The sequence below is a fragment of the Euleptes europaea genome, chromosome 6 (assembly GCF_029931775.1).
Source record: "Euleptes europaea isolate rEulEur1 chromosome 6, rEulEur1.hap1, whole genome shotgun sequence".
In the NCBI taxonomy this organism is placed as follows: domain Eukaryota; kingdom Metazoa; phylum Chordata; class Lepidosauria; order Squamata; family Sphaerodactylidae; genus Euleptes; species Euleptes europaea.
Genome location: NC_079317.1, coordinates 34,604,450 through 34,632,275, shown reverse-complemented (window position 1 = coordinate 34,632,275; position 27,826 = coordinate 34,604,450). Strand labels below are relative to the sequence as shown.

Below are 27,826 nucleotides of genomic sequence, written 5' to 3'. Positions count from 1 at the left end.
CCTACTGCAAGTCTGAGGCTATGTGGCCACAGGATATATCATATATCTTGAGTCACAATGTCTAGATGAGGTCATGGAATACTTGAGATGAAATTAAAGTGACCTGAACTTAAGAAGGTGCAAGCAACATGTTCAGTACACAGACTGTCCTAGTACCTGGGAAATGTGGTCTTCCTAATCAGAGATGAAACCATTTGGGATTCCACATTTTCAGCTGACACCGTAGGGTCATGAATATTTTCTGCAATGTATAATAATTATGGTTGGATTGCTTGAGTAAAGGGTTTTTTAAAAGAGTCAGAAATAAAAAACACTGTAAATTACTGATAACACAGTAAGAAGAAGGGGGGAGTAATCAGCAGAAGGCCTGGTTCCCTAACGACACCATGGAATTTTACAACTTTGACTCTGATGAGGAGGGAGGTGAGGCTTTTACCAATTTATATATTTAAAATGTTTATCTTCATTTCTACCTTGTAGAATTCAAGGTTATTTACAATGTAAATAATACAACAATGATTTAAAAAAACACATAAGAGACTACAATTTAAAATCTCCAATTAGGACTGCCAATAAATAAAAAACCAAATTAGTTCAGGCAGGCAGTCCTAAATGCAACTGTCTTCAACTGCCTCCTGAAGATTGAAAATGAGGGGGCCAGGTGTACTTCCCTGGGCAAGTTGTTCCATAATTGTGGGGCTGCCACTGAAAAGGCCCTCTCTTGTGTGCCAGTGGGACAAGCTTCTTTTATTGGTCAGACAGTAAGGAAGGCCTCTCCTTGTGATCTTAATTCCCAGGCAGCAACATATGGAAGAAGACGGTCCCTCAGGTACTCCAATCCCTAGCCATGTAGGACTTTAAAGGACAAAACCAACACCTTGAATTGGGCTCAGGAGTGGATTGGTAGCCAGTGTAATTGCTGGAGTATCAGACTCCTGATAGCTGGCCCAGCCAGCAGTCTAGCTGCAACATACTGCACTAGCTGCAGTTTCCGAACACTCTTCAAGGGTAGACCCAAGTAGAGCACATTCCAGTAGCCCGGTCTAGATATAACTAAGGCATGGATCATTGTGGCCAGATCTAACTCAATCAGGAATAGGTGCAGCTGACAGACCAGCTGAAGCTGGGCAAATGAACTCTGAGCCACTGCAGCCACCTGATTTTCTAAGGTGAGTGCTGTGTCAAGCAGCACTCTCAAGCTGTGAACCTGGCTTTTCAAGGGGAGTATAACCCCATCCAAGACAGGAAGATCTCAAGGTCCCCCGTCTGCCTTTCTACCATCCCAAAGAACCTCTGTCTTGTCAGGATTGATTCAGCTTGTTCACCCTCATCCAGCCCATTACTGACTCCATGCATTGGTTCAGAACATCAGTAGCATCCTTGGAATTATCTGGAAAAGAAAGGTAGAGCTAGGTATCTGAATATAGCCCATACTTCCTGATGACCTCTCCCAGTGGCTTCATATAGATATTAAATGGCATGAGGGATAAGATCGAACCCTGCAGTACCCCACAGGCCAACAGCCACGGGGCATAGCAGGAATCCCCCAACACTAACTTCTGAGACCAACCTCCCAGATAGGACTTGAACCACTGTAACATAGTGCCTCTTAGTCCCAGCGCTAGGAGGTGGCTCATTAGGATACTATGGTCGATAGTATCAAAGGCCACTGAGAGATCCAGCAGAACTAGCAGGGTCACATTTCCCCATCTAGTCCTCGATAGAGGTCATCAACGAAGGTGATCAAAGCAGTCTCTGTTCCCGGCCTGAAGCCAGATTGAAATGGGTCCAGAAAATCAATCTCTTCCAAGAACCCCTGGAGCTGAGAAGCAATCACGCACTCTAGCATGTTGCCCAAGAATGGAAGATTGGAGAGCTCTCCAACATTGTAGGGCTCAGAGAGGTTTTTTTTCAGAACAGGTCTAATCACTGCCTCCTTGGGCACGGGCAGCATAACTCCTGCTCTCAAGGAAGCATTTATCACTACCCTTACCCACTTGGCCAGTCCCCCTCTGGTGGCTTTTATCAGCCAGGAAGGGCTACTGTTTAAAATAAAAACCACCACATGAATACCACAAAAGGTTCTGCAGATATCATACTGTGAATCCATCATGAACTCCACAATTTCCTCTCTAAACCGTGGACTAGAACTTATTAAAAATAATTCAGTATGCACTATTGTCTGCTATGTACAATAACTCAGTATAGTTCATCCGGATATACAACAGACCTCCAGACTACAGATATCAGCCCTCTGGAGGAAATGGTAACTTCAGAGGACAGACTCTATGGCATCACATCCCTGCTGAACACCTTCTCCTCCCCAAACTCTGCCCTCCCCAGGCATTGTCCCCAAATATCTAGGAATTTCCCAAGCTGAAGTTGGCAGCCCTAAGCACAAGAAGCAGGGCTTTCTCTGTTACTGTTGGAGAGTTCTGACTGCTTGTTTAGCTCTCTCTCTGATAGTGTTCAGCACAGGGAGGTGAGATCCATCCCTGTGTTTAAGAGTAAACTGAAGGACATGAAATGAGATGAAGTCCAGACTGAGGGGAAAAGTCAACAACTGTAATGCCCTCCCCTGCAAAAAAAAAAAAAAAAGGGGGGGGGAGCTCCTTGAATTGTTACAAACACAATTGTCCATTATTGTAATGGAAAGATTGTTTCTGTGGATTATTTCTACATACACAAGGATTTCTACCCATAGAGTGTGACTTTCCCACCTTCCCCTCCCACTGCTGCCCAAAACAACCCCCGGAATCTGATTGATTGAAGACAGGGGCCCCTGTCTTCCAGCAGCAAAGAATTCCAGGAGGCATTATTGAGCTGCAGCAGGAAGAGGGAGAAAGTCATATTCTACTGGTGGAAATCCCTGTGCATGTAGAAATGCTAATCTGGATCCAAGCGGTGTGTGTGTGTGTGTGTGTGGTGTGTGTGTATGTGTGTGTGCGGGAGAGAGATCTGCCTTCAAGAAGAGGCTGGAACGCGATGGCCTCATTTGATCCCCACGTACTCATTCCCAAAGGCACCAGGTTATCTGTCTGCTTAGCTTCTAAGTCTTGCCAGTGTGTTAATCCTGTTTCATCTTGAGTCTGAATTAGCTGTGGTGATTAACGTTCCCCCTCCCCACCTTTACATGCTGCTCTTTGAAAGTAAGAACAGGCCTAGTGGTTTAAATATGGAGAGCTGTGATCCAATGAACTCAGAGACACCCGTCGATGGGCCCCAAGCCAGCGCTCTCTATTTTTTCACACATATGTATGCTTGGATGACTGAACTGTGGATCTCATGTCAGACTTGAATATTGAATAACATTTAAGGAGGGTGCAAAAGTGCAAGTCAGTAACCCAATAAATGGAATGAAGGAAGGGGCTTAAACACTCTGGGGAAAAACATTAACCCCATTTTCACACGTCAGACAGGGAAAGCTACAGCAACGCCACCACTGGAGGCTCTTATATGATTTGATTTCTCTCAAGAGGCAGTTTTCCAAACTCTGTTTCTCCCTAATTGTAAAATAAATTATGAATTGGAGGCGAGAGAGGTGGCATCACGTCGAGTGGCATCCAGTTACAAATCTCGCTTCCAACCCCTGTGCATGGGGGCATCGGCAAATTATTTCCTCTTATTGAAGAACACCCTAAAGCCTTCTTACATCAATACGAAAGGTAGATCATGTGTTACCTCCCATCAGTCAGTCACAGGGAAGAGGGGATTAAAAGCAACTGGCATCGTTTTTGGTTGATGGTCAACAAAATGTGGGGAATGCAGTAATGATAACTGATTGCCAGCACGAGAAGTAGCTCAACACTGGGGGGGGGGGGGAGAAGAAGAGAGTTTCCAGAGGTATCAAAGCCACTGGAAAAGAGCAATTGATGCCTCTTTGAAGCTGGTTTGCTGGAGAGGCACTCCCAAAGGTAGCAAGCTGTTGAATCTTCTGCCTCCAGCTGTGGAGAGCGTCCCATTGAGCTGTGTGACTGCTTTTTGGTGAGTGTGATGCATATCAAAGAGGACAAGGTTGGGCAATGCAGGTTCCCTGTGCAGCATGGTATGAATTGGGCACTGCATGGGTCTAGTTCACCTTTGCGGATGACTGTGATCATTCTTATTCCAGACCAGGATGGCAAGATGTCACAATTCGCCATATCCGAGGAGGAGGAATCTGCTTTGGAGGCCACCGACAATGAAGAGGAGAAAGAAAGGGCAGACAGTTGTGACACAGACATTGAAATAGAAGGTGATTGTTTACTGTCCTGTTTTCCAACCAAACCTTTCCCCTCGCCCTAGCGATCACTTTGTAAGATAAATTAGGCTTGCTCAAGGTCATCTTAACCTTGGAAGCACCTGTGGCTCAGTGACAGAGCATTTGCTTTGCATGCGGAAAGTCCTCGGCATCTCCTGTTAAAGGGACCAGATCGTGAGTGATGAGAAAATAACCTGTACTTAAGATCCTTGAGAAGCCACTGAGTTTTTTTTTTTAAATAGCCTAGACTCTGAGCCCACTTATATGATTACTTGTAGCAGTAGGTACAGTATTCATAATCAGATTATAGTCCTTTGAGAGAAAATGTTTCTGAGGCTGCAAAATCAAGTTTTCAAATTCATTCATTTGCCTTAAAGGTATATCAGATGTAAGTCATTTTGCCAAAACATTTTTCATCTGCAGATGTCCCAACCATGGTATATGACCATCATTGCTTTTCCATACGACATCATATTGAATCATCATATTTAGAGCCAGTATGGTGTAGTAGTTAAAAGCGATGGACTCTAATCTGGAGAACCGGGTTTGATTCCTCATTCCTCCACATGAAGCCTGCTGGGTGACCTTGGGCCAGTCACAGTTCTCTCAGAACTCTCCCAGCCCCACCTACCTCACAAGGTGCCTGTTGGGGAGAGGGGGAGGAGAAGGCAATTATAAGCTGCTTTGAGACTCCTTACAGTAGAGAAAAAGCAGGGTATAAAAACCAACTCTTCTTCTTCTGTATCACTCTGATACAACAAGTTCTTATAACAATCTAGGCTGAATCTTTCCCATTTACTCAAGGTAGCAAGTTAGGACTTCTGATGCTCATCAAAATCTCCAGCTGCTTATGATAGAGGTGAGCTATCTGGAGAAAGCTTTATTTTGTATTTATTCCATACTAGTAAAAAGGAGCCCCGTGGCGCAGAGTGTTAAGCTGCAGTACTGCAGTCAAAAACTCTGCTCACGACCTGAGTTCGATCCCGACGGAAGAGTAGCCGGCTCAAGGTTGATTCAGCTTTCCATCCTTCCAAGGTTGGTGAAATGAGTACCCAGCTTGCTGGGGGTAAAGGGAAGATGACTGGGGAAGGCACTGGCAAACCACCCCGTAAACAAAGTCTGCCTAGAAAACATCAGGATGTGACGTCACCCCATGGGTCAGGAATGACCCTGTGCTTGCACAGGGGACCTTTACCTTTAGTAAAAAGTTAAGGAGCCCCTTGTGCAGAGTGGTTAGCTGCAGTACTGCAATCAAAAGCTCTGCTCATGACCTGAGCTCGATCCTGATGGAAGTTGGTTTCAGGTAGCTGGCTCAAGGTTGACTCAGCCTTCCATCCTTCCAAGGTCAGTTAAATGAGTACCCAGCTTGCTGGGGATAAAGGGAAGATGACTGGGGAAGGCAATGGCAAACCACCCCATTAACATAGTCTGCCTGGTAAATGTCAGGATGTGACATCACCCCATGGGCCAGTAATGACCCGGTGCTTGCGCAGGGGACTATTTTTACCTTTGTGTGTGTAAAGTGCCGTCAAGTCGCAGCCGACTTATGGCAACCCCTTTTGGGGTTTTCATGGCAAGAGACTAACAGAGGTGGTTTGCCAGTGCCTTCCTCTGCACAGCAACCCTGGTATTCCTTGGTGGTCTCCCATCCAAATACTAACCAGGGCTGACCCTGTTTAGCTTAGGTTATTAGGTTATTAATTGTTATTGTAAATTGTCCTCCTTGTCTCTTTGTCAGCCGAAAGCAAAGGGTCTTTAATTCATATCTGCTCATTATCCCTGACCAGCATCCTCTCATTAGTTCAATAATAGCCTTTAATACTGATGCTATATAATAATTTGTTAATAATTAATAATAATTAATAATTAGTTACGTTTGGTACTGCTGACCCACCTTCCCTTTTAGGAATTTGGAGAATACTTTTTTAAAATCCTTGTTTGTCTATAACCACATACAAACTTGTTAAACATTAACTGAATTGAATTCAAGTATAATTGGGGGGGGGGGGGGTTAGAAGTGGAACAGCAGAGAGTAAAAACAAATTTTGCAAGATGTGCACAGAAACATCCCCAGCAGATATAGCCATCAAAATCATTGCAGGGGAGATCTCTGTCACAATGCATATCAGCTCTACATGAGAATTTATCTTGCTATATTGGAGTAAGTGTGTAAAGTGAGCATAAATAGGGTCAACAAAAAACAAGCTGTACAGGGCTGGAGCCAATGAAAAACACACATGCGGAAAAGCGCATGAGGTCTACAAGTTTCCAAGGAAGACCTTCAGAGAGAGTCATTTGTATGACTACTTTAGGGGATGTCACAGTTCCGAAACTATCACCTCCCTGGATCTCTCAGGCAGGGACTTGTCAGTTTCCTCTCTGCCATGAGTAAAGGGGCAAGGGATCGCCAACCTTACTGATTTCCTTTTGCAGATGCCGAGCGATCATTTACAACCATAAAGGGTGCAGAGCTGTACAGAGAGGCTTGCAAACTGGTGGGAGTGATTCCTGTCTCTTACTTCATTCGGAACATGGAGGAGCCCGTTATGAACCTTAATCATCATGGGCTCGGACCTAAGGGAACGAAAGCCATTGCCATTGCTCTAGTTGTAAGTAATACTTGCCTCCCTGCTGTCAGCTGCCTCCTGAAGGGCTGAGGCAGGCACCGACCTCATGGCCTATCAGCAAGGCACTGTTTAAGAGAGCTTGGAGAGCAGTTTGAAGGTCATAGGTGCGGGCTCTGGCTTATCTGAATCAGTCATGTGCTTTCTTGATATTAACAGATTATTATCTTTGTACTGAATTCTTGTTTGTCTTTTTAAAAAAACTTTTTTTAAAAAAAGCAGAGAAGTTTTAGCTCCTCAATCCTGGACCAAACCACAGTGGTGAATCTGGGGATCAGATCCTCAGCTATGCATTTAAGCTGCAAGGAAACAGCTACAGATATGAACTGGGGCTTGGTGCTAGGGAAGGGCAGGGGTAGCTCATCCCCCTGTGCCAGTTCTCTGATCAGAAATGACTCCCCACCACCACCCCATGTGGCTTAAAACTTGGCAGGGGAAAACAAGACAGGCTCCTGTCTTTTTCTCCTCCTCAGACTTAAAGCAGTCTCAGGGGCATTTCTGATTAGGGAAATTGTACGGGTTGGCTTGGCCCCCAGTTCCTATCTTTCTCTGGGTCTAAAGATTCATTATGCAGTTCCTCTGATGCTTCAGTAAGGGGAGCTTTCAATATTACATTATAAACACCACCACATAGTAAATGGTCCCTGCTCTATTATGTAACATTATCTGCCCAATAAATAATGCCATGTGGAAGAAGCAGTGACCTCTGTAATGCGTATTGATCATTACCCAAACAACATTAGCTGGCTTGGTGTATACATCTTATGTTCTTGGGGGTGGGTGATAGTGGTGGAAAATAGTCTGTAGAGCAATCTTAGCATTTAATGATAAAGGCTTTCTCCATCAGTAAATTAAACTAATCTGCTTGCTTTTCTCTGTCCATGTTTGAATTCTTCATTCTGTAGTCCAATACAACCATCACTCAATTACAGCTAGTGGATAACTGGATTCTGGGGGAAGGAGCCACATACCTGGTACAGATGCTGCGAGAGAACTGCTACATCCAGGAGCTGGTATCCAATCTTTCCCTGTATGGAGAGTGAGGGAGTTTATTTATATTTGGCTTTAGAATGAGCTCTGCATCAGAAATTTGGCTAGGCAATTTTGTGTGTGTGTGTGTTGTGTATCATGTGTAACCCAGCAGAATCCTGGCTACATATATTCCTATTGGAGATAGGCAGGGCAGGGAATTCAAATCAATAAATGACAGCAGTTCCATTTCTCCTCACAGTGTTCTTCTCATCCCTAATTAAAAAAAAGACCTATAGGATGCTGAAATTCAAAGACTTAAGAGGAATGACAGCTTAAACTTTCCCCTTTCTCCATGGAGGGGAAAGTATGGAGAACCTGTGTTTTCCCTTGCAGGTTGGGTTGCCAACTCTGGGTTGGGAAATTCCTGGAAATTTGGGAGTGGAGCATGGGGAGAGATCTCAGCAGAGTATAATGCCATAGAGTCCCCTCTCCAAAGCAGCCCTTTGCTCCAGGGGAAATGATCTATGTCGTCTGGAGATGAATTGTAATTCCAAGAGATCGCCAGGCCCTACCCGGAGGTTGGCAATCCTACCAGGTGGTGGGTGGGTTGGAAACAGCAGAGGCTCTTTTAAATGGCAAAGTGGCCAGTGGGGGGGGGGGATAAGAACTACCTCCCCATTACCACTTCTTTGTTCCCGAATGCAGATACTGAGGCTGCTTTGTAGCTTAAAAAGAACAGTCAAAACTGTGTATTTTGCTCCTTAAAAGTACTCAAAAATAGATGAAACTTGGAACAGCTTCATCCTTTAAAATTTCTCCCCTTCTCTCCCCCGCCCCTTCAGAACATTTCCAATAATCACCTTGACACAGAAGGAGCTGAAGCCATCTGCAGGATGTTCCTCGATAATATTTCGAATATCCGGGCCATTCAACTTGCAGGTGGGCTTCCCGCACTGATGAGCAGAGGCTAGGCTGGGACACTGAAACAATGTTCATATTTCTGAATGCCTGGAAAGATTTTGAAGTGTGGTTGATTAGCTTTTGGAAATTAGAAACTATGATTCTGTACATTTTCCATTGCTTAGGCCTGCGCAACTCACAACGGGTATAGAATATTTTTCCCCACTGTATTGTAGGTCAGAAACAAAACCGGCATGTATAGATCCTTAGGAGAAGGGGCTGGGATCCCCAGCTACTGACTTGACCACCACCTATGAGAAACAACTACGGGGTACAGGGAGCAGATGGAACAAGCAAAGGGACAGAAATGCTAGAGTTGCCCTGGAGTTTACATTTTGATTTGGGAAATCCATCTGTGTCCAACTGATTTGGCTGCTGGGCAGCAAAATAAAAAGGGGGGGGATATGATATGGTAGGAGGGGCCAACTGTGATTGGTGGGGCATTATGTAAACTTGGTAGTGCAAGGGCCCTGCCATGCATGTGCCCCGTAAAGTGAGCCTTCCACCAGCTGCCAGCCTTGGGCTAGCAACCGTATTTGCCCTGCCACTGTACGGTATCAGCCATAAATCAGCAGGGACTTTATAAGCATCTTGTTTTCTCTGCTTCCCAAGACTGCAAAAATGGAGGTGGGCAAGTGTCAAGCATCTAGCAGGAATGTGTGTTTGGGATGGTGGGCTGCCACAGCTCAGGTAAGATGCCAGGTTCAGTTCCTTGTATCTCCAGCTAAAGGCTCTCAGGGAGTAGGTGTGGAAAAGACCTCTGCCTGCAGCCTTGTTGAGCTGTTGCCAGTCAAAGCAGGAAATATGGAGCTGGAGAGGCCAATGGACTGACTCAGCAGAAAGCAGCTTCGTGTGTTTTCTGGTGGGAAATGTTAGGGACCTGAGCTGCAGACAGGAACTGTGACATGCAGCTACCCTGAAATAATTCTACTGGGCTACCAATGATTTTTCATCAGGACAACATTAACATTAAGGGGAAAGTAAATGAAGAATCATGTAGCAATCCCCCTCCCCAGTTATGCACTGGTTTTAGTGTCTGATTACAGCTCTTTTTGATGTCAAAGGCAGCTTTGCACAGCATTCCTACATGGAAGGCATTTCCATACATCATGTAGTATAATGAGTAACAAATAACTTCCATATTTATTTCATTACTTGCTCACTTGCCAGAAGTCTCCCTCCAATCATTTCATTCTGCAGATGTGTGGTGAAATAGATGCCTGCGTTTTACATGTTCTTGAACTTGTGGCTTTCCTACACAGAAATGAAATCATCTTGTATGAAAAAGCCCCCAGTTTTGTTAACATCCTCTGTTTTATCTTCAGGGAACAACTTTAGGGAAGAAGCAGCACCGTACTTTTCCGAATCATTAATGGTGAGTAAGTTGTCTATAGAGCCCCATGGCACAGAGGGGTAAGCTGCAGTACTGCTCATGACTGAGTTTCGATCCCGACGGAAGTTGGTTTCAGGTAGCCGGCTCAGCCTTCCATCCTTCCGAGGTCGGTAAAATGAGTAGCCAACTTGCTGGGGGTAAAGTGTAGATGACTGGGGAAGGCAATGGCAAACCACCCCGTAAACATAGTCTGCCTAGTAAACATCAGAATGTGATGACACTCCATGGGTCAGGAATGACCCGGTGCTTGCACAGGGGACTACCTTTACCTTTAAAAGTTGTCTACGGGGAAAACTGAAGAAAGATTCAGGAACTAGAAGAGGGTACATATATGCATAAGGCCATAAGTAATGTAAATTGTATTTATCTGTTTATAAAAATATTTATACCCTGCCTGTCATAATGCTTAGAGTGTAACAGCAGCAGCAACAACAACACGTATTGGCACATGTATGTATACATATGTATGTCATCTGTATCATGTATTTCAGCTATAAGCCCTAATTAGGGACAAAACTCAACCAATTAATTGCAATATGCTCTAGAGGAGTACACCTTTCACAGTACAACCAATGCAGGCATATAAGACAGTAAACAAGCAAGCTTTGCATTTTTGCACTTGTGTGAAGATTGAAAGAGAGCCTTATTAAAACACAGATTAAAATGGTTAATCAAGACACAGGCTGGGTGGCAACAGGGAATCTGGGGGGCACCAACCTGTCTCAGTAGCCGTGGATAATGTTTATTGAAGGGGGAGTGCAATAATGACATATCTAACATACCTGATACCATTCCAACATGGGTATTTCATGCATGCGTCCTACCAGTGTGGTTACATACGCATATGGCACCATTCTGGAGATGTTCTCATCCTTATTTCAGATAAGCTGGTTGATGTGTTCTCTTGAAAGACAGTTGCATGCACAGGCAGCCATGGCCACCATTCTGTGGTTGCATGGCTAAAGCTTGTGGATCTTGGGCAGAATACAGCGAATGTTCAAAGAATGTGCACCCTTTCTCTCCACAGAACAATTACAGAGTGATTGAGCTGGACCTCAGCCACAATGAGTTTGCTGACAAAGGAGGAGAGCTTCTGGGACAGATGCTGGGTAACCTCCTGGTTCATTGCTTCTACAGATTCATCAGCCACCACCACTGCAAATGGGGATCTCTAGTCTGTGTTAGATGGGATTGCACTCCCGGTTAATCTCACCATTTGGGGCATGCTTCTGATTCCATCCCTATACTGGGATGTTCAGGTGATGGTGGTGGCCAGAAGCATGTTTGACCAGCTTGGGTTAATTCACCAGAAGCACCCTTTTCTCAAAAAACAGCAACCTACCCAAAGTAAAGCATACCTTACTTGCACCTCAATTAGACTACTGTGATGTTCTATCCATTTGGCTGCCTTGGAAGCATATCTGGAAACTATAACTGGTTTAGATTGTGGTGACTAGATAGATAACTTGGGTGCCAAGGTATCATATGTCACTCTCATGTCTATATCATTGCCTGCCAGTTTGTTTCCAAGCCCAGTTTAACGTCTGGATATGTGAAGGACCACTTACTCCCTAACAACCCTGCGCACATTTAAAATCTTCTTAAAAACTTTTGGTGGTTATATTGGGTGAACCACACTTAAGTCTCAGTGACAAAGGCAGATGGTTACATAAGAGGGGGGCCCTTTATCAATGAAAGTTGCATAGGGAGGAAAGGATTGAACACCCTCTCTGCTCCACTCCATTGTGGTGATCATTTATGGAGTCTCTGGAAGCTACATTAAAGTAATCCTTGCCAAAAATACATTGAGAAGTCCAAACAGAATATGTTTTTGGCTCTTATTACAGACTAGCTGCAACTCAAAAACATCCAGCAACGTTTTGTGGTGGTGCTAGGCTTGCCTGTCCCTGGTGCTTGTTTTCTGCCTCCACTCCAAATAGTAGTGGGAGAAATATTTAAAACATGGCTGTCGCATAGACAGCATGATGTCATTTTTAGGGAAAACAAAGAAGTGACATCAGCCCTCTCTAGGAATCACCAGAACCATAGTTTCCAGTGACTCTTAAAGAGATGTGATGTAATTTCCAGGTTTTCCTGGAAGTGGTGTCACACCATCGCCAACATCCACTCCCTATGTCCCTCCTCCAGTCTTCTGCAGGTTGCCCTAGGTCGTGCCCACTTCCCAATGTCACAATTCTAAAAGTGCCCACAGGCACAAGGAGTTTGGGGGCACATGCACCAAAGTGAAAATACTTCATTGCCCCCTGAGAGATTTAACTCTTAGAACCACCAGGAGTGGCTGTATACACTAGCAATGTCATTAAAAAGCATGTATTACAACACGATTCTGAGATGAGAAGAAGAGTTGGTTTTTATATGCCGACTTTCTCTGCCACTTAAGGGAGACTCAAACCTTCCCTTCCCCTCCTCAGGTGGGGCTGAGAGAGCTCTTAATAGAACTGTGACTAGCCCAAGGTCACCCAGCTGTCTTCATGTGTAGGAGTAGGGAAACCAACCTGGTTCTCCAAATCAGACTCCACCGCTCCAAACCACGCCTCTTAACCACTACACCACACTGGCTCTCAAGGCCCCTTCACATGCCCCTGAAAAGACATCTCCTTTCACCCACCCAATTTTGTTTCCTCGGCAACTTCCTCTGCTCCTTTTCCTCAGCCAACAACGAGTCCCTGGAGGTTCTGAAGCTGAGCTGGAATCACCTGCGGATGAAGGGGGCAGTAGCCCTGAGTGCTGGTCTCAGGGTAAGCATCTTCTCATGTTGAGACAAAGTCCTGGGATCAAGAGACGTGAGGCAGAACAGGACAGTGGAAGCAGGTCTGTGGTAGGGAACAGGAGTAACCAGGGAGCAAGACTGAATGTTGAGCTCTGCGTGTGTAACAAAAATTTTTTAATTATCGGCGTCCAGGAAGCAATAATAAAAAGCTTCCAAAAATCAACAGGGAAATCAGGGTTGAGAGAAGACAGGGCATGCTTACTGCACACTGTTCACCTTTATTTCTTTATTTGTTACACGTGCACACAGCTTCTCCTCTAAAAAAGCTTAGGGTGGCTTATATATGGTTCACAGGGAAGGCTTCATCCAGACAGCGCTAGGGTACTGACATATTTAACTTTAGTGGTAGAATTGCATCAGGTGACATATTAGGATGTAGTCGTCTATGTAATAATTTATTACATCTTGCTTTATATCAGGAGGGGGAGGGCTGACATTTCTTGCATCAGGCACCAAAATGTCTTGAAATATCTGCTAATGTATAGAGTTTTGTTAACTGTCTCTTAACTATCACCTTAACTATTCACTTACTATAAAGGATTTACAAGCTTTCCAAACCACCAAGTTTTACAGAAGGGTCCATTTTAGGCACAAATCCAAGTGAAGCTATTGCAAAACATATCCCCTCTTCAGAAGTTATTTTTAAAAACCTGCAACATTTTATTTCTCCTATAGTTGCACTGCCTGTTTTTCTATTTTGCCTAAACTGCTCAATTGCCCTGTTACTTGTGAAGCTTTTTAGGAAAAGTCCTACCTCATATGGCTGAAATGCAAATTCCATTCTTCCCCAATATATTCTCTAACACTGAATTAGTCTAGATGATTACAGTAGGAGCTGAAATGACTGATAGAAAGAATGAGTCCACTTCATTCGTTTCCTCAGTTCTGCCTCATCCCCCTGAATGTTTGGTTTTTGATACAGCAGGACATTCTGGGTGGAGGTAATGGCTGAAGGGAAAGCACCCACACATACACAAGAGCAAAATATCATCTGGTGCTGTGAGAAAATACTTGCCTGTCAGTCAACATGATGACAAATTGCTAGTGTTTGGACTGGCACCAAGGAGAAGTCACAGTGGGAGTTAAGTACCGGAAAGGTACCAAAACAGATATGGGGATAGTCCTATCTAGCACTAAAAGCCATTTGCAGACATTGCAGTGGGAACCCAGCAACTACATGTATTGAGAGCACACAAAGCTCTCCAAAATATGTGGGGTTGCCTTGTCTGAATGCGGCAACATACATGTTTTATATGCACATACAACCTTGATATGTATGAACAAGAATCCTGAAAAGTCCAGTGGTCAGTTTGCATGTACTGAAGCTGAACATGCATCCAAAATATGTGTGTTGCTCTGATCAGACAATGTGGTGACAGCACATATCAGGAGAATTTAGGTGCAGTTGGGAAGCTCCTGGTACGTGTGGATACCGGTATGTGAAGACAGAACACTCATTTTGTATTAAGCTTTAGCTTAGCATCACTTATTCTCCATTTTGAGTGCCTAGAATTTTGCTTTGTACTCGTGGAGGCCTAGCAGAGCCCATGGATAACAAGATGCACCTGCAGTCTGTTACCAGGCTGATAAGACCTGCTCAAGGTCAAGCCAACATACCAGCCTAACTGGAGAACTCATTTCCTCTGTGAGAAGTTGGGAGAGGGGAATGATTTCACTCTTCACTCCTAGGAACCCAGTCCGGCCTGAACCGGTCTGAACCATCTAGAGACTTCTCTGTAGCATCACCCCTGAGTAGAAGTCATGGGTCATCAGACTAGGGTCTACTTTGCCATATGTTCAGCCATACTCATAGTGTAACCTCCTTTATTATCTGAACTGCTTTGCACATTATTCTGCCTGACTACAGCAATGCCTCAATGCAAGAAACTAAGACCTGAACCAGCCTAGCTTAATAGCAAGACCATCAGCTATGTAGTAGAGTAGTGAGTATAATTAGAAAGACTTTTGTTATTTTCTTGCCAGCGTACATTTAAGAATTCTGTAACTCGCATTTTAATTAGTTTGACCTTTTAATTCTTAATAAACCTTTTACATTTAAAAGGTGGTGTGAGTTACTTGGCCTGACTTGGCTACGTTACAACATGGCTGGGGCTCAGGAGAGGGCAGCCAGTCATGATAGTATATAATGTCTGAAGAAGGCTTAAAGGAACAGACAGGATTTCCCCCCTCAGTTGGTGACTCTCATTCTGACTTTCAAGGCATTCTTACAGCCATCTTGCAGTGAATTGGGCTTACTCCATCACAGCCCTTTAGGACCTGGATCATTGTGAGAGGGAGGTCTGTAGGAGAAAAGGATTGCTGCATTGGCAGGCTGTACCTTAGCGGCATCAATTTCTCTTCATGCCCATTCTCAGACTAACGGAACACTGAAAGTACTTGACGTCTCATGGAACGGTTTTGGGAATGAAGGTGCTTTCGCCCTCGGAGAAGCTCTCAAAGTCAACAACGTGCTGGTTGAGCTAGACGTAAGCAGCAACCACATCAACAGTGAAGGGGCTATAAAGCTGAGCAAGGGTTTAGAAGTCAATGGAACCCTCCGAATCCTGAAGGTAGGCCGTTGTTTCCTGAGCTCAAGCCAACAAAAGCCTTCAGACTGGCTAAGTATGGACTGTCAGCAGCGTTGTTTGTTGATTGATTTACTTACAGAATTTCTGCCAAAACACTTCTGCCAAAAAAGTGCCCAAGGGTTTTTTTAAATTTTAAGACAGGGGTTCCCAAGTGGTGCCCGCTGGCACCTTTTCAAGCACCCACCAACTGTTTCAGGGAGTGGGCAGGGCCAGGTAGGGCTTTTGCCCAGCAAGGCTTCAGATTGGCTGTGCAGATGTTTTAAAATGTTGCTTTGGCAGCAGCTGCCACCACAGCACAAGGATCTGCACGATATGACTGAAGGTAAGCTGTGGCAATTATTTTGTGGCTGACTCCGCCTCCGGTGACAGCCACTTTGTGGCAGCCATTTTGTTGCTGTGCCCACCATGCCATGTTGGAATTCCAAATGTGCCCACAGGCTCAAAAGGTTTGGGGACCTCTGTTCTAAGGAAAGCAAAAATTCCATAAAGACAAATAAAACTCAAACATTGTTTTTCAAAAAGCTCCACAAATTTATAATCTACAGGAAAAAGGCATAGCAATAAAACTGCATGACCATAAAGCTACTAAGATAATCCAAACATTTAAAATGCAGCATGTTCACTGGCTGTGGTTTTACATCTTCATGTTAAGAAATATGAATATTGCTTTATATGCCACTAGAAGGTCAGCTCTAGCCCTCAGGTTCATGATATGTTCCCACTGTTACTCACAGAGCTTATTAAGATAAGAAATTGTGCCTTGGGTTATACAGTGAGGAAAGTACAGGATTCTTAGGTAGAAAATGAGCTGGGAACTGAATCAAACAAAGGTGAAGGGTAATGGGACTGGAGCAACCTGAGTAGCCCAGTCTAGCTTGGACTTGTTAGAGCTTAGAAAGCAAGCAGAACTGGTAGGGTTGCCAACCTCCAGGTACTAGCTGGAGATCTCCTGCTATTACAACTGATCTCCAACCGACAGAGATCAGATCACCTGGAGAAAATGGCCACTTTCACAACGAGACTCTATGGCATTGATGTTAACCAGAGGGGATCCTAGGGACCAAATCATTCTAGTGCATCTACTCTGGGTCCAAATCTGTTTCCAGGCACAATTCAAGGTGTTGGTCTTGACTTTCAAAGCCCTACATGGTCTAGGACCAGCATGCATGAAGACCACTTCCTTATGAACCTAACCAATCACTGCTGTCATCTCCCAAGGCCTTGCTTTGGTTGTCCCTTCCTTCTGAAGTTGGGTGGCAACCTGAGACAGGGCCTTCCCAGTCATGGCACCAAAACTCTGGAACTCTCTCCCCAGGGACACTCATCTGTCTCCTCCTAGTACCATCGTTCGCCAGCAGGTGAAGACTTGTTTTGTTTTGTTTGGTGTTCCCTCAGTAAGCCCTCCTTCCTGCCCAATGTTTTAATTGTCATTTTTATGTTTTCATATGTGTACTTTAACTCTGGTTTTAATTATTTTAAGGATGTGTTTTTGTTGGTTTTGATGGTTTTTAAGATGTGGTTTTATTATGTATGTTTTCAATGTCAGCACGGGTTTCCCAAGAACAAGTCATGTCTGACTAATCTTATCTCCTTTTTTTGATAAAGTTACTACCTTGCTGGATCAGGGAAGTGCTGTAGACATAGTTTATCTAGATTTCAGTAAGGCTTTTGATAAGGTTCCCCATAATATTCTTGTTGACAAATTGGGAAAATGTGATTTAGATCCTGTTACTGTTAGGTGGATCTGTAATTGGTTGACAGATCGCACCCAAAGAGTACTTGTCAATGGTTCCTCATCCACTTGGAGAGGAGTGACTAGTGGAGTGCCTCAGGGATCTGTCCTGGGCCCTGTGTTGTTCAATATCTTTATAAATGATTTGGATGAAGGATTAGAGGGATGCTTATTAAATTTGCAGATGATATTAAATTGGGAGGGGTAGCAAATACAGTAGAAGACAGAGCCAGGCTACAGGATGATCTTGACAGGCTGGAGAATTGGGCTAAAACCTATAAAATGCATTTCAACAGAGATAAATGTAAAGTTCTGCGTTTAGGTAGGAAAAATCAAATGCATGATTATTGGATGGGGGAGACTTGTCTTAGCAGTAGTGTGTGCGAAAAGGATCTTGGGGTCTTAGTAGACCAAACACAGAACATGAGTCAGCAGTGTGAAGCGGTAGCTAAAAAGGCAAATGCAATCTTGGGCTGCATTAACAGAAGTATAGTGTCCAGATCATGTGAAGTGATGGTATCGCTTTACTCTGCTCTGGTTAGACCTCACCTAGAGTATTGTGTTCAGTTTTGGGCACCAAAATTTAAGAAAGATGTAGACAAGCTGGAATGTGTCCAGAGAAGGGCAACAAAGATGGTGAGGGGTCTAGAGACTAAGTCCTATGAGGAAAGGTTGAAGGAGCTGGGTATGTTTAGCCTGAACAGGAGAAGACTGAGAGGGAATATGATAACCATCTTCAAATACTTGAAGGGCTGTCATATAGAAGATGGTGCCGAGTTGTTTTCTGTTGCCCCAGAAGGTCGGACCAGAACCAATGGGTTAAAATTAAATCAGAAGAATTTCCATCTAGACATTAGGAAGAATTTTCTAACAGTTAGAGCGGTTCCTCAGTGGAACAGGCTTCCTTGGGAGGTGGTAAGCTCTCCTTCCCTGGATGTTTTTAAGCAGAGGCTGGATGGCCATCTGTCAGCAATGCTGATTCTATTAACTTGGGCAGTTCATGGGATGGAGGGCATCTTGGGCATCTTCTGGGCACTGGGTGTGTGTGGGGGAAGTAGTTGTGAGTTTCCTGCATTGCAGGGGATTGGACTAGATGACCCTGGTGGTCCCTTCCAACTCTATGATTCTATGATGTGTTAGCCACCTTGGTAGTCTTTATGAGGGCAGAAAGGCGAGGCAGAAATTTTGTAAAATATATGAATATCGAGCCCCCGAAGTACAACTTGAGCTTCATTTTTAGCAAGAGAAATCCTTGCGAACATTCAGCTAATATTTTCTCTGTTATCACGCAGTTGTCACAAAATCCCATCACGGTAGAAGGTGCACTCGCACTCCTCACATGTGTCAGAAGGAATTCAAAATCCAGGATAGAAGAAATCAACATCTCGGTAAGGTTATAAGACTCTGCAAGGATTATAATGCTTAAATCTTCCTAAAGGCTTCCTTGGTCCGTATTCTAGCAAACCATTTCCATTCCTCCCAATCATAAATAATACAAAGAGTTTCAGGGTTTTCTATCAAATGAAGAAAATTCTAAGCATATTGGAAGCTGTAATTAGTCAATTATACATAACTTGTCCTTTCTCCAGAGAGTTTAGGGTGGCATACATGGCTCCTGTTTTATCTTCTCAACAACCCTGTGGGGTAGGTTAAGCTGTGAGTGTGTGACAGGTCCAAGGTCACCCAGTAAGCTTCCACGGTAGAGTGGAGATTCAGACCTGGGTCTCCAACATGCTATCAACATGCACCACACAGGCTCACACTGAAGTGATCACAGGTTCTATATGTAAATAGGCCAGATTCTGCAGAGATGTCTCCATGGGATCTAGCATCACCTCCTCTCTGCTCTACTTTAGAATGTGCTGGTCAATGAAGGCTTTGCCCGACTACTGGATGTCATTTGCGAGGCGCGCCCTGAATTAGATGTCATTTATGGAGGGGTTGGAGGCCACGTAACCAAGAAGCAACAGTACCGTCCAGATCCTATGAAGATGATTCAGGTGAGGATGCCTTGGTGCTTTTCTCTTCTTTCCAGTGCGCAGGGTCCCTCCTGCAGTTGCACAGAGGGTGTAGTATGTTTCTCTAAGGGCCTGACTTCTGAGTCAGGTTTTGGAAACAATCACTGTACATTTGCTGTGTGTGGTCAGGACCCAAGCAGGGGGTGGGGAAGTGAGTATACTTTACTGGGGTCCAGGGAGGCCTGAGCCAGGCTGCAAGCCTTCTACTGTGATATGGAGTATTGATAGGGTTGCCAACCTCCAGGTGGTGGCTGGAGATCTCCTGGGATTACAACTGATCTCCAGGTGACAGAGATCAGTTCATCTGGAGAAAATGGCCACTTTGTAAGTTGGACTTTATGGCATTATACCCCATTGAAGTCCCTTCCTTCCCCAAACCCCACCCTCCTCAGGCTCATAAGAACATAAGAAAGACTATGCTAGATCAGATCAAGGTCCATCAAGTCCAGCAGTCTGCTCCACCCCCAGATCGCCAGGAATTTCCAAACCTGGAGCTGGCAACCCTAAGAATTGTATTTTCTCTCTCTCATTACATGTAAGAATGAACATAAGTAGCGTTGCCAGCCAGCAACTGACAGGAGTCGGGTAGGGGAGACATGGAGGAGAGTCTCAAGCTTACTATGTGCATTCTCTCCCTTCTCCTTCGCTGGTCAACAAACCTAAGTTTGTGATTTCAGCCAAACCCAAGTTATGATTTGCAGCTCACCTCCTAGGCAGAGCTGGTTTGCAGTTCTGGTTTGACATGAAACTACAAATCATACCTTGCTTGCACTCAATGAAACCATGTGTGTATGTGTATATGTGAGCCGTCAAGTCACAGCTAAGTTATGGTGACCCCGTAGGGTTTTCAAGGCAAGAGACATTCAGAGGTAGTTTGCCATTGCCTGCCTCTGTGTGGGCCGAAAGAGTTCTGAGAGAACTGTGACTAGCTCAAGGTCACCCAGCAGGCTTCATGTGGAGGAGTGGGGAATCCAGCTTGATTCTCCAGATTAGAGTCCGCTGCTCTTAACCACTACACCATGCTGGCTCTCTAAATGAAACTGTGGTTTGCCAAAACCCAGGAACTGCATGTTGGCACGATGCTGTAGGATTTCCCACCGACTCTATGGTTTTGCTACACATATGCTATGCTGATTTATGTATATATTTTACAAGCAAGACAGTTTAACTTCTGAACAAGAATTCATTAAATCATTTGACACCACTTTTCACGATTATGGATGGTTTTCTAATTACAAAAAAGTAAATTGTTTCCCAGTTGGCTATGCACTGCAGGTATCAAAAGTTCAGTTCTTGGCTAATTTGGTGTGTGCCGTTTTCATTGGATTGCACATTGTTACTTTAGCTCACAATTCATGTCTGTATATATTATTTATCCACCTATTTTTCTTTGATCATGCCACAATAAAACAATTAAGCCATGTATTACCATAATGGTTTTTGTCCTTTGACTGCTACAGACAGGAAGTGTGTCTGGATTTTGGGTCATCTTTAAAAGCATGCCATCTCGACAAGCCTCACCAGATGGTGCTGTTGTACAGAAGAATGTATTTTTTAAATAATTATTATTTAGTGCGAACCGCTAAAGCCTGTGACATAATTATATTATCTGCAGGCACCTTTTCTGGTGCTAAAAATTATTAGAACTTTATGCTAAAAAACAAAAATAAAAGTTTTGCACCCAGAATTCTACAGGTTATATAAAGCAAGCACATTTGTTAATTGGCAGGGCATACCCTCACTAAGTGGTGGTGGAAATCCTGCTCAGACCATGGTACATGTAGCTGGAATATCAAGAAAGACAGATAGTATTATCCTTTGGGAAAGGGGTGGGGAGTAGGGGTTGGTTACTAAAGTGAGATTATGGATTCGTTTGCATTTATTTATTTCTTTTTATCCCTAGATCTACTTGGACAAAAACAAGCTGAGACTCTGGGATTTCTTTAGGAAGATAGACAAAGAAGGCACCATGAAGATTACTGTGGCAGAATTTCGGAAAGCTATGATGCAGGTGTGTCTCTGAGCACTTAAAAGTGGCTTGAACAGCTTAACTGTCGTGGCTTCCTAAAACAGTACTACATATTCAGAATGAGGAGGGTGCTGAGGTTTGTGGGCTGGAAGTCCCATCATCTTCCCAGAATCACCAGGTTATTTAGTTGGAAACAATGACCGTTAGAGCCGAAATACACTACATCAAATCCACGTGTCATGACATGGGTTCCTCACCTTTGAAAAGCTCTCCATTTGGCTAGAAACAGGGTGCAGGGAAGGGAGGAAATTTGGGCTTCATGTGCCCTGGGTTGGACATGTGGTGCCAGAGAGAGGGGCAAACAGGCTCTCCCCCCATATCCAGTGGCAAAAATGCTGTGATGGGGAAGCCTAAAGCCCCTTCCTCGCTCATGCCCCATTTAGTGCCAAACAGAGAAACTGAGAGCTTTTTAAAGGTGAGTCCTCACCGGAATGAATAGCTGTGAGTCAGGTTGGGAACCTGTGTACTGACATGTAGATTTTGTATTGTGTATTTTGGCCCTTAAACAAATGTGTAGTGTTCAACATACCCTCTAAGGCTGATGTCCTAGTACATGTTTTGATTTTATTATTTATTGTGTTTTTTAAATCTTCTTGGAAGGTACTATGTAAAAAGCAGAATGCAGGATTTATATTTATAAAGTAAATACATTTTACTAGTCAATATCAAGGCAATCCAGTTACCACCAGATAATTATTGTTCCCATCTCTGTTATTTACAATTAAGGAATAACATTTACTATGATAAGGATGTGAATTTTGAACATGAGATGATTGTCCACATTCATTGATACGTCTCTAGAAACACCATCTGCACTCACCTTATATTTTGTGCTTACACTCTTTCATCTTTCTCATGAATATTGATAGCACAGAGAAAGAAATTGGAAGGGAAGGATCTGGGGCACTGTATAGTGGGGGGGGCAGTTGCACTTACGTATTTATCTAAAAACGTTTGAATTTGCCTTCTCAACTAAAAAGTTCTCAACTTCCAAGTTAAAAACAATAAATAATCAATAACATCCTAAAACAATAAATAATCAGTAGCATTGAATAAGCCCAGCAAAGTAAAAAAGGAGCAGTATTAAAAACTGCAGTGGCATAACATGAACTTGCTTTTTCAACCTAACACACACACACATAAGATACAGGGGAAATTAACATTTTAGAAAAGCAATGAAAACATGTGAGGCGGCTGTACTTATTGTGGAAAGAGGGGGGATATTACACCACAAAACCAACCAACTTCAGCAGCCTATACATACCTAGGCAGAGAGACATATTTTTACCTAGTGCTGAAAAAGTCAATAGGTTTGATACCCAACGGATGTTTTATGGGTGGAACATTCCAAAGGCGAGCCAACATAACACAGCAGTCTCTGTTTCGAATGATTACCCATCTCACCTCTGACGTGTCTGACAAAGGGAGCTTTGACTCTTAAAAGCATATACCCTGAAAATATTGCTGGTCTCTAAGATGCTACTGGTCTCACATCTAACTGTCCCACTTCACCTTTGGAGCACAAAGAGTAGGGCCTCAGATGAAGATCTTGGCTGTTGGCAGGCTCATGGGAGAGGAAGAAATCCTTAGAAACCCTGGTCTCAAACTATTAAGAACTTTGAAGGAAAGAACCAACACTTTAACTGTATGCCACAATAAATATTTGGCATTCTTTCAACACTGGTGAGATATGTTCTCTGTAACTGGTCCCTGCCAGATATCTTGCTGCTGCAGTTTGAACCGATTGAAGTTTCTGAATAGTCTTTGAAGACAGCTGTATGTATAGCACATTGTAATGCTATAGGCTTGTCATTTGCCACTCTCCTATCACCAGCTGGCACTCAATGGGGTGGCAGTGGGGGAAAGGGTGTGTGTGAAATGGCATCCCGCAACACTGCAATGCCATCTCTGCCTGCTTAACTGAAAATAATGTCACCACATTGTGGGATGCTCTAGGATTCACTCAAAACTCTATGGTCTTATCGATAAAGTTTCAGATGGATCCTAGAGCATCCCACAACATGGTGACCTCACTTCCAGTTACACAGACAGAAGTGACTTTGTGGTGTCATGGGATGTTGTTAGGGTAAGTCCCACTCCCAACAGTCTCCTGAAGGTTGTCTGCTGAGGGCAGGCAACCCTACAGTAATCTAGCCTGGATGTGATCTGAGCATGGATAACTGACAACTGAGCATGGCCACATACTGATTCTCTGGAAAGGCTACAGCTAATGTACTAGCCAAAGTTGGTTAGAGCTGCTACATGCTACCAATGGTATCTGAACATCCATCTGCAGAAATGGATGTAAGAGAACCAACATGCTGCAAACCTGCTTCTTTAGGAAACACAACCCAGTCTAGAAGAGGCTGGATTAGCCCAACTATTAGCCCGTGGTAAGCCCAATTATTGAGCAAAAGCAGTTTAATTTTATTTGCGTAGAGCTCCAGTTTATTGGCCCTCATCCAGTCCATTACCACCTCTAGATGCTTGTTCAGAACATTCACAGTCTCACCTCTGTTGCAAAGAAAAATAGAGCAGTGTGTCATTAACATACTGATGATATCTCATTCCAGATCTCCAGACAGCCTTACGTAGCTGTTAAACAGCTTGGGGGAGAAAATGGAACCCCATAGCTCAAGTGCCACAGGGATTAGCAGCCCCCACTAATTGCCTTGTGCACCATGGTCCCAATCCAAATTGGGCCCATGAATGCCTGGCAATTACGTTCCCAGTGGGGACTTCTGTTCTGGGTCTTCATAACAGCCATTTGTCTTCCACATGTACTTTGTAATATGTGAACCAGTCCTAAGAGGTCCAAAAGAATCCACAGGGATCCCCCCCGCCCCAGTAAAGGATTGTGGTTTTGTGGTTGGAAATCACTTGGATCCCATGAGAATAGGCAGGATCTAAATTCAAATGCATAAGAAGGTGCTCGATGATTATTGAAGGAAGTCTAGAAATGGGATTGGCAATGGTGCTGAAAGCATGGCTGCTAACTTGCAAGAACTAACATTCCAGACAAATCATGGGGCAGTCTAGGAAGCAGTGAGAAAGGGTGAATAGAGGTAGGCTCCCTGCCTTGCATTATGAGGCATTTTCGCATCACAGGACATTTTGCTGTGTATAAACCACATTAAGAGGAAAGGGACTGAGTTGGGTGGGTCAGCTTGCTTCCTTTGGTTGCAAAGTAAAAGAAAAGGAGTTGGTTTTTATACCCCGATTTTCTCTACTGAAAGGAGTCTCAAACCGGCTTACAATCACCTTCCTCTCTCCATAACAGACACCTTGTGAGGTAGGTGGGGCTGAGAGAGTTCAGAAAGAACTGTGACTGACCCAAGGTCACCCAGCAGGCTTCATGTGGAGGAGTGGGGAAACCAACCCGGTTCACCAGATTAGAGTCCGCTGCTCATTTGGAGGAGCAGGGAATCAAACCTGGTTCACCAGATTAGAGTCCTGCACTCTTAACCACGACACCATGCTGGCTCTCAGTGTCTTTCACAGACATGGGGTAAGGAAGAGGAGACAGGCAGGCAGTCTGATCTGTAGCCTCCCAATAGTGGGGAAAATGCTTAATCGCCAATTCTGAATGGAACATTCCATAGTGTTCTTCTTGTTTCCCAAGCAAACCAAGATCCCTCTGGACCGAGCGCAGGTTAATGAACTGGTACGCAAGCTGGACAGTGGGAGAACAGGGCAAGTAGACTACAGGTGAGCAAAAAAAAAATCATTATTCTCCTCTTACAAATTCTCTCTTCATTGTTCTTTTCCATTTTTAAATAAGCAAGTGGCAAGTGTCAGCTCCAGTAAACCTTTTAAACCAGGATAGATCTTTGCATTTTTCTGCCCAGAATGTTATTATTTACTATGTCTAAAAGCAAAGTGAGAGGTTCTTATTAACAATCACAAAAGCAGCAAAACCAGGACACCTGCAGACAGAGTAGAGGCGGCTATGTATTTCAGAGACTTTCTGGGTAGATGCAGAAAACGACTGCTTTGTGAAATAACCAAAATATTTTTTTAAATCTCCAAAATACCCTGATGAGGACTGAGCCTGCTCTAGTAGGTGTGGAATCTGAGAGCACTAGAGAACACGTTAAAGGAGGAAAAACCAGAGGAGTTAGGGGAATTAGTCAGATTGAGCCTCTAAGAGCTTCCAGCATCTGGAAGAGGGAAATGTGGAAGGGTTTCTCAATCATTGAGTTTCTGGGCCTCCCCCACCCCCCACCCCCATTCATGAGGACTAAGTTTGTTCCCTTTAATAGCAAAGTTAATGACTGTGTGCTTGCCATGAAAGGGGCTCACCTCAACGGACTCCCTGGGTGTTCAGAAAAATATCAGTTTGTAAATCAAAAGACACCTCCCCTTCCCAGTTATGAGGACTGAGCATGCTCTCAGAACACTAACAGCAGTTGTGAGTCAGTTAAAGGGGAATCAAACAACAGAGGGAAATAGGGAGACTGGCCTGCTCGTGGCCCTGAACCCTTATAGTATCCTAGGAGGGTCACATGTATAGCTAGGTATGTATCGGGCAGTATCCTACCATCCACATACAGAAGGCACATGGAGCTTCCCATCATACCTCTGCACTACGGCAGCTCTTTCCACCCCCAGCAAGATCTTTTCTGGGTAGGGCTGCCAGCTCCAGGTTGGGAAATACCTGGAGGTTTTGGGGGTGGAGCCTGAGGAAGGCGGGGTTTGGGGGGGAGGGACTTCAATGCCATGGAGTCCAAAGGCCAAAGCGGCCATTGTCTCCAGATGAACTGATCTCTAGCGACTGGAGATCAGTTGTAATAGCGGGAGATCTCCAGCCACCACCTGGAGATGGCAACTCTATTTCTGGGGTCTCAGGATTCATGCAGAGGAACAGCTGAGAGAGTCAGCAGGCTGGAGCAAGGAGGGACAACAAGTGGGTGGAACTGCCCCGTCCCCTCTGTGGAGCTGAGCTGTGCTTCCGGAAGAGGAAGGAGGAGCTGTTTCAACCCCTCATTCCCCTGTCACCAAGCTACACTGCTGTTGCTCCACATATGTTTATTTACTTCATTTATACCCCATCTTTCTTCCCAGTGGGGTCCCAAAGCAGGTTACATCGTTCTCCTCTGCTCCACTTGATTCTAACAACCCGGTGAGGCAAATTAGGCTGAGAGTGTGTGACTGGACAGCAGTCACCCAGCAAACTTCCTGGGCAGAGTGAGAATTCTTATGAATATATGAACATATGAAGCTGCCTTGTACTGAATCTGACTCTCGGTCCATCAAAGTCAGTATTGTCTACTCAGACCGGCAGCAGCTCTCCAGGGTCTCAGGCAGAGGTCTTTCACATCACCTACTTGCCTTGTCCCTTCAACTGGAGATGCCAGGGATCAAACCTCGGACCTTCTGCATGCCGAGCAGATGCTCTGCCACTGAGCTACAGCCCCTCCCCAAACCAAATCCCAGTCCAGTGCTCTAACCACTGCACCACACTGGAACGTGGGTCCTGCAGCCCTGACACTGATCTTTGCAGGGGTCAGAAAGAGCTGCAGCAATGAAGAGGGATGTGGGGAAATTCCACCTTCCTCACACAGAGTAGTAGGATACTGCCTGTTGAGTCCTGGTCTCTGTTGTTCAGACTGCTGTCCCCATGGCCTACATATGTTGGTTCCTAGCTCTTGGCAAGTTAGTTAAGTATGTCCAATGTCATGGGCGTTATTAAGCCTCTGGAGCAAATCGCCATGGGTTTAGTTAGGTGATTTGCAATGATGTAGCAGCCCAATTAGCCCAGTTGGGCTTGAGCTCATCAGAGCTTAGGAGCTAAGCAGCATCAGCAATGGTTAGTACTTGGATGGGAGACCACCAAGGAAGACTGGGGTTGCTTCGTGGAGGAAGGCAATGGCAAACACCCCCTCTGCTTCTCTCATGCCTGGAACACCCCATGGAAGGGGACACCATGAGTTGGTTGAGACTTGATGGTGCATTGAAGACATGAACACATGAAGCTGCCTTATACTGAATCAGACCCTTGGGCCATCAAAGTCAGTATTGTCTACTCAGACCGGCAGCAGCTCTCCAGGGTCTCAGGTAGAGGTCTTTCACATCACCTACTTGCCTAGTCCCTTTAACTGGAGATGCTGGGGATGGAACCTTGGACCTTCTGCCTGCCGAGCAGATGCTCTACCACTAAGCCACAGCCCCTTCTGCAAGGATGTGCTAGAAGTTGAATCCCTACAAGTAGCTGTGGGCTAAAAGGCATCTTGAATGGCCCTTGCAAGAGCTTCCCCTTTAGCTATCCTGTGCTCAATGGCCAGTTCATTTCAGGTGGTCTCTAATGTGCCATGGGAGGTGGGGGGAAAGAGTAATTTTTAAAAGTTATTTTTTTAAAGAGAAATCCTCATTGGTTTTTTCCCTTCATCTTTCAAATCAGTAAATTTAAAATTGAGGAGCCAAAACAGAAGCCTAAGGAGGAGGAGGAGGAGGAGGAGAATAAAGAGGAAGAGACTTAA

The 27,826-nt window shown here is 44.5% G+C and overlaps 1 protein-coding gene across 1 annotated transcript; it reads left to right on the top strand.

The window, feature by feature from the left end:
• Window positions 1-386: 386 nt before the first annotated feature.
• On the top strand, window positions 387-27,826 carry LRRC74A (leucine rich repeat containing 74A). The gene is made up of 14 exons (XM_056851846.1): window positions 387-423; window positions 4,112-4,234; window positions 6,674-6,849; window positions 7,770-7,877; window positions 8,679-8,775; window positions 10,122-10,171; window positions 11,217-11,298; window positions 12,863-12,948; window positions 15,356-15,550; window positions 18,593-18,688; window positions 19,157-19,300; window positions 21,222-21,329; window positions 24,970-25,055; window positions 27,748-27,826. Exons 1-14 carry the CDS (start codon window positions 387-389, stop codon window positions 27,824-27,826), a joined length of 1,467 nt encoding a protein of 488 aa, XP_056707824.1.

Bases quoted from the DNA above. Each gene is read 5' to 3' on its own strand.
- LRRC74A (XM_056851846.1), top strand. From the start codon at position 387: ATGGAATTTTACAACTTTGACTCTGATGAGGAGGGAG. The intron at 6,850-7,769 runs GTAAGTAATACT...TTCATTCTGTAG, and splicing joins CCATTGCCATTGCTCTAGTT to TCCAATACAACCATCACTCA. The intron at 21,330-24,969 runs GTGTGTCTCTGA...TTGTTTCCCAAG, and splicing joins TTCGGAAAGCTATGATGCAG to CAAACCAAGATCCCTCTGGA.